Raw genomic sequence first — 7,169 nt, 5'->3', positions numbered from 1 at the left:
AACCAGGGCATCAGAAGGAGAGGAAGAGGCTCTAGAAGTGTTCTTGGAACCCAAGCATCCCACCCCCTCATTTTACAAAGGTCTGGCCTTGGGACCCCTCATCTTTACACGTCCGTTTCCCCCTGGCCAGGACCCAAACGGACTGTGTTTGTCAGGGGCTGGGCCGGGATCGTTCATATCGAGAGTGGCAGGAAGGGCCAGTGCTCTGCTTGCCTCCGCACACCGTCACGAAATTGGCTCACGTTGAGGTGTTTTTCCAAACTTCCCCGGAGTCCAGCCCTGGAAGCCAGATCCAGAAACTGCACTGACCTGCCCTGGGTGCCGCCTGGCCGGCCTGGCCTGGGACTGCCGGCGCCCTGGTCCTCTCCTGAGTGTGGGGCACTCAGGGAGGACCAGGGAGTGGGCTGGGGGAAGGGCAGGGTGGAAGCGTGACGGGGTTGGGGGTCACGGCCCCTCATCAAGCCAGCTGCCGGGAGGTCTTCCACGGAGCTCTTCAAAGCCTTATCATCCGCTTGGACGTTTTTCTAATACCACTTCCTTCCATTGTTTCCTTTTGGCAATTAAGGGGAGGCCAGTCCCCTGTGGTGGCAGCTCGTAGCTATTGTGGTGGGGAGAGGAGGAGTTGGTGGACGTCACAACTCGGGCTTTATCTCCCCGGGCCGCAGGGACTCCGCAGCCCCTGGGCTACTGAACAGCGAGACCTTCCTGAGCCCAGCGTTTCCCACCCAGCCCGCGGCGCTGGCGGGCATGGCCTAGGCTTGTCCCGGGGCAGCGGCGCCATCCGGCTGAGTGTCCCCAGGCACCTTGGAGACACCTGCAGCCTCCACTGCAGGGGACGGAGTGCTCTGTGGGGGAAGGTATGGTCTTTTGGGAGGAGGGCCGACTCAGGTTAAGAGGAAGGTGCTGCACTGACCCTCCTCCTGGGGAGCTGGGGTCCCTCTTCCCGGGCCCAGAAGGCTGTGTTTGGAGGGGCGATGCAAAGCTGGGGAGACCCCTAACGCCCTCCTCTCCCGCGTGCCTCCTGTGGCTGTTTCTGTTCATGCAGTGGGGCTCCTGACTTGGCAATACTTGACCCAGATGAGGCCAGCACAAGTTTTGCTCTCACCTCTGTGGACCTTCTGGAAGCGGCTGATGTACCTGTGTACGGGGCGGAGGTGGGAGAGGGGCAGCTGGTATGAGACCAAGACTTGGTCGTGTCTGATCCTTAAAGCATTCCTTTCCCAGTTATGTAATAAATGGGGCTTCTCTCTTCTTTGTTCTGCTGGATGGGCCTTAGGTAGGGAAGGAGTCACCCACTGAATTTCCGGTGGACCACACACGAGGGAAGGTTGGTCATTTATCAGATCAACTCAGCAAGCATTTACTGAGCATCTCCTGGGTGCTGGGCTGGTACTGGAGATGGAGATAGCTGCTCTGGAGACCAACGGGACAAACAAGCAACAGTCGGGCATTCTCTAAGCCTGGCTGCCTGTGGTAGGACAAAAGTGTAAGGCGGGTCCTTCTCCCCCGTTAGCTGCCAGGTGTGGAAGAAGGTTGACGAGGCGCAGGGAACTAGGTGCTTATCTGCTTTTAGCTGTGCTGGAGTGCAGGGGATGGAGAGAGAGCAGGGTGACCTGGAAGGAGCTGGAGGAGAAGACAGCTTTCCTTCTTGGCCTGGGCCTAGAACCTGGGTGCCCAGGGGTCCTGGCTCACAGCCATCGATTCTCCTGTACCTGGCCCTGCGCAGGACCTTTTTTTGGGACCAGCAGTTTTGGTTCAGCCCGTGTTCAGGGGGAAAATGGTGGTTAATGAGGTTCTTTCTCTTGCTTAAAAAAATTGTTTTTCCCACTGCATGCCCTGATGCAAGCACACGCAGCAGGCATCTGTCCAGCCAGTAATAACCAGCCCATTTCCTTGCTTCTCTGCAGATGATTCCTGCCAGGCTTGCAAGGGTGCTGCTTGCACTGGCTCTCACCTTGCCAGGTAGGTACCAAAGTGTTTTCATTCCTCACTCCCTTCCCAGGGACACTTGGAACACCCCCTTCCAGGAATCAGTGGGATGTCTGGAGTTCACCAGTGTGCCCTGCCTTGTGTTGCCCAGTTAAGTCCCCCTGGGAAGGTTCTACAGAGTGCCCCAGCCCTGGCAGCCCAGAGAGTAGGAGCTGGCATATGCCTTCTTCTCCAATTGTGGAATAAGAGCCACACCAAACCATCTTATATGATGGCGGGGGAGGGAAGAGGGAATTTAAGAATGGGATAGACTATTAGTTTTCAAATGGATTTTGGTGGTCATCTAGTTGAACCTTCCATGGTACAGATGAAGAGACAAAGGGTCAAAGAGGAGAAATGACTGGTCCCATAGTCACACAGCACCAAAATCAGACATCACTTCTCCTGGGTCCCAGGCCAGCACTCTTACCACTGCACTGCACTGCCATCCTTCCCTAGCTGAGCTTTTGAGTCTACAAATAGCAGGACAGGCCCTTTCTTGACCCTGGCCTGACACCAGATTAGAATATCCAGATTAGTCTGGGACAAATGTACATTTGTCACAACTGCTGCATCTTTCTACCAAATGGTTCTATGCTAGGGGACCCAGAATACCTAGAGATTTGTGCTATGGCTCCCCACCTGCCAATACACACACGCACATGCACACCTACACATGTACCCATGTACACACACATGCACACACTTGTGCATGCACACATGGAGGTAGCGAGGGTGGCCGGAGTGTCCCGGGGAGTTAGCATGTGACCCTGGAGGAATTCACAGCTCAGAGACCCCATCTACATGTCAAACACACAGACTGATCTGCTTCAAATTTAATCTGTTCAAGATGTACAGGAAGATTTATATTTATAATATCAGAAAACTTGGAAAAATATACTGTATATATTTATTTATTATTATTTTTTAAAGATTTAAAAAAAAATTTCTCCCACCCCAGTTGTTTGTTCTCTGTGTCCATTCTGTGTTCTTTTGTGTCCGCTTCTATTCTTGTCAGTGGCACCAGGAAATCTGTGTCTCCTTTTGTTGTGTCATCTTTCTGTGTCAGCTCTCCGTGTATGTGGCGCCATTCCTGGGCAGGCTGGACTTGCTTTTGCGCTGGGCGGCTCTCCTTAGAGGGCGCACTCCTTGAGCATGGGGCTCCCCTAAGCGGGGGACACTGTTTGGGTGCATCAGCACTGCATGTGGGCCAGCTCACCACGCAGGTCAGGAGGCCCTGGGTTTGAGCCTTGGACCTCCCATGTGGTAGGCGGACGCTCTATCCATTGGGCCAAGTCTACTTCCCTACTGTATATATTTAGGTGCAAAATATAAACCCAGCATTAGAAATTACATTTTAGAAGCATATAAAATGGCATGATAAATTCTTTCCAATACACGGAGAGATAAAAGGGGATTCTAAATGATTTGCATAGTATGGCCACAAATTAATAGAAAGTCCATGACTCTATATATGCTATAAAATAGAATGAAAAGATAAACACTGAAATAGTAACTTTAGTTATCTCTGAATGGTGTATTAGAGATTATTTTAATTTCTTCTTCGTGTTTTTTTTATTCTAAAATGAGGATGTATTACTTTTTAAATTAGTGATAAATGTTACTAAAGCTAATGGATTTCCTGAAAAAGCATTCCTCTATTATTGATGAGTCCAGGGTCATATTTGGGAGCTGAAAGCCAACAGCTTTAGTCTCATTTAGGATGCACAGTACCTCTCACAGCCTAATTTCTATCAGGGGCAGCCTCATTTCTGTAGGAGGTATGGGTTGGGGGTCCCAGTTGTGCTCACTTGCAGCCTCTCTCTTCAGGGACCCCTTGTGCAGAAGGTCATGACTCGCTGTCAGGGGCCCGCTGTGGCCTCTTTGGAGATGACTTCATCAACACGTTCGATGAGAGCATGTACAGCTTCGCGGGAGCCTGCAGTTACCTCCTGGCTGGGGACTGCCAGGAGCACTCCTTTTCACTTCTCGGTGAGTCCAGGGCACTGAAGGGAGGAATCCAGAGAGGGGGCAGCTGAGCTCAGCCCTGGTGTGTGTGTGTGTGGGCTGAGCACTGCCTGAGCTGGGAGGTGGCTGCTGGGAGCCCTGGGGGAATGGCTTTTCCATGACACCAGGCGTCCTCTCTGGCTCCTTGGGGGTCTCTGCCAGGGAGCCTGGTGGCATGGAGGGAGTCCCCATGCTTCTCCTGTGCTGTGTCCATTGCTTGAGCTCCAGGCGATGCTCTGGGAGCCCCCAAGCATCAAGAGGAAGGACAGACCAGAAGGTGCTTTGTGTCCTGTCAAGCTCTTTGCAAAAGGGAAGCCTGCTATTTTGTTGGTCGTCTGTGGAATTCTACCTTGTGTTGGGCGCCTCCTAAGTTCCTGGAAAAATGCTGGTACTGGTCTGGTGTCATTTCAGCATTTGCGCAAGATCTCTGTCGTGTAGGTGCAGTCAGCCTGTTTCACACAGTCTCTAGTTTCCTAGGGCTGCCTAACAAAGCAGGACAAACTGAATGGCTTAAAGCAACAGACATTTACTGGCTCACAGTTTTGGAAACCAGAAGTCCAAAATCTGGAGGCAAGACTCCTTCCTGGCTTCTTCCTAGCTTCTGGTGGTTTGGTGGCAATCCTTGGGCTTCAAGATCTGTGTCAGTCATCATGGCCTCTCCCCTGTCCATCTGTCTGTCTGTGTTCAATTCTCCCTTTCATATAAGGACACCAGTCATGTTGGAGTAGGACCCACCCTAATCAAGTTTGGCCTCATCTCAGCCAATCACATCTTCAAAGACCCTATTTCCAATTAAAGTCATGTTCACGAGGCCAGGGTTAGGACATGGGCGTGTCTTTTGGGGACACAACTCCATCCATAACCAAATGAAGAAATGAGGAACAGAAAAGTATCTTCTCATGACACCACAGGTAAAGAATGAAGGAACTAGATTCTAATGCTGGATTGAGAAGATTTTCTTTTGGGCTAAGGAGAGTGGTCACTTTCCAAGGCTGGGGGTTGGGGTGGGGGCTGTGGGGAATGATGGAGAATTGTGGTTGGGTGACCTACACAGTTTAAGAAATAATCAGTTGTATGTGATATGTAAGGAAGGACCTACAAGATGTAGCAAAGGCAGTCCTCCACCTTGGGGAGCTGTGATGCCAAGGGACAGACCCACACTCAGACCCTTATGTGGGCAGAAGACATTGAGCTCCTGGGGTTGTTAGTCAGTCAACAAGTATCTGTGGCAGGTCCTCTGAGTGCCCAGCTCTGGGCCAGGCTCTTTGGGAGCTCAGGGAGCTGACTGCTGGCTGTAGGTCTGAGGTTCTCCTGCCACTGCAGCTGCTCCTTTATGGCTATATTCCCCACCTGCCCTGCCTCCCTGGAAAACCTGTCCCAGGTAGGACTTCACTGCACTGCCCTTTTTCCTACCTCTTTATGAGTCCCTCAAGGGGCCCATAATCTTTATTTCCTGGTTTTTAGCTCACTAGGGTCTCTAAATGGTGACTAGTGGGAGAACCATGGAGTGCAGTGCTCTGAAGTACCAAAGAAGACACATCCATGAGCTGTTTTCATGAAGGAAGTATGGTCGGTGAGGGGATTTGGGTTGGGCAGAGAAGGCTGGGGAGGGTGCTCCCTGCATGTGAGCAAAGGGGAAGAGGCTGGAATATATCCATTATGTGGAGGCCGGTGAGGAGATCTGTGGGACTGGAGCCTGATCCCCTAAATCCAGAGGGCATCAGGATCACCTGGAGGGCTTGTTCAAGATGATCGCTGCGGTCCACTCCCAGAGTTTCTGCCTCAGTAGATCTGGGGTGGGAACCCCAAATTTTCATTTCTAACAATTTCCCAAGTGCTGCTGCTGCTGCTCTGGAGACCAAAATTTGAGATCCATGGGCTGGAGGAAGGTGGAGAATGTCAGGTGATGCCTAATGATGTGGGGTCACCAAGGCCAGTGGGGAGTTTGTCCCCCATTTCAGAAGGCTGTGAGGAGATAGTGTAGAGTCTCTTGTGGCAGAGGAAGGTCAAGAGAATGCTTTGCCAAGGTGGTCCTGAGTGGAGGAGAGGCAGGAGGCAAGGTGGCCTTGGCCCTGTAGCCTGGAGGGAGGTGGAAAGGTCTGGGGACATCCCCAGAGCATGACGAGTGGAGGAAACCATCCTGAACATGGTGCTTTGGGCCCCACGGGCTTGAGTCAGCAGCTGGGGAGTGACTTGAGAGAGTAGCTGGGGAGAAAAAATGCCCCCCTCACCTTTCCTGGGGAGCTCAAGCCTCAGGGCTCCCTACCTCAGGTGGCCCCATGTTATTTTCACTGGATTTCCCCACCTTAAAAAATCATAGTGGAAATGGCTCCTTACCTGAATGGAGGGTTAGGAGGGTCAGGAGGGAGATTTTGTGGGAAGAAATAAAGAGTGACACTCCCTCCATCCAGTCACTTTGGGAGCTTCCAAGGGGGGTGGGGTGGGCTGTGGAGACACTGTGGTACCTGGAGGAGGTTGTTGTCTAGACTCCAGGGTCTGGTTAGCTCCATCCTGCTGTGGGCTCCCCCACCCCCCCATTAAGGGAGCCCCTCTGAGTTCTCAGAGGCAGGGAAGCGAGGCCTACCTGGGCCTCTGGGCTGTTATGGTTGTCTCCTCTGGGACGTCCCCTTGACCTCTCAGGCCCTATCCAGCTCTGGGCTGACTCAGCTGGTGGTGACCGGTTATTTTCCACTTCAGACAGCCTGGTAGCCTTGCCCCCAACAGGAGATGGAAGCATAGAAAGAGCCGTAGTTGGGGGTCCAAAACCTGCATTTTAGTCTCAGCTTCCCCATCCTTGGGTGAGTTGCATAGTCTCCCTCATATCCTCATCTTTTAAAAATGGGGCCTTCATTTCCTCACCTTTAAAATGGAGATGCTGTGAGGACCAAGTGAGATAAATTATTTGCTTGTGTGACCTCAAAATTAAGGATTCAAAACAACTTATTTCACCTCCAAAAGCTCACTTGAAGTGAGAGACAGAGGGCTTCTGGGACCCTCGGGGCATTTCTGTCAAGGTCAGGGGCACTTCAAAAGCCCCCCTCCCCCAATCCCCACAGAGGTCCAGCCCCTCTGGCCACCCTTTCCTGGGATTCGGTGGCCAAGGAGGAATCTGAAGAGCTGGGCAAGCTTCTCTTTTGCAAACTATCTCAGGGGGCTTCCTCACTGGTAATTTTTCCTTTCTTATAACAACTTGC

The 7,169-nt window shown here is 52.0% G+C and overlaps 1 protein-coding gene across 2 annotated transcripts in view; it reads left to right on the top strand.

The window, feature by feature from the left end:
- The first annotated feature begins 288 nt into the window (after positions 1-288).
- Positions 289-7,169, top strand: part of VWF (von Willebrand factor) — a 137,126-nt gene continuing 130,245 nt past the window's right edge. The window contains exons 1-3 of one of the 2 annotated variants that reach the window (XM_058282316.2): positions 289-857; positions 1,908-1,962; positions 3,799-3,960. In XM_058282316.2, the coding sequence (XP_058138299.1) occupies positions 1,908-1,962; positions 3,799-3,960 (217 nt within the window). In that variant the 5' untranslated portion in view covers positions 289-857. 2 annotated transcript variants of the gene reach the window in all.

This window comes from Dasypus novemcinctus, chromosome 20 (assembly GCF_030445035.2).
Source record: "Dasypus novemcinctus isolate mDasNov1 chromosome 20, mDasNov1.1.hap2, whole genome shotgun sequence".
NCBI lineage: Eukaryota > Metazoa > Chordata > Mammalia > Cingulata > Dasypodidae > Dasypus > Dasypus novemcinctus.
Note: the sequence above shows the minus strand (reverse complement) of the source record. Positions and strands in the feature narration are given on the sequence as shown.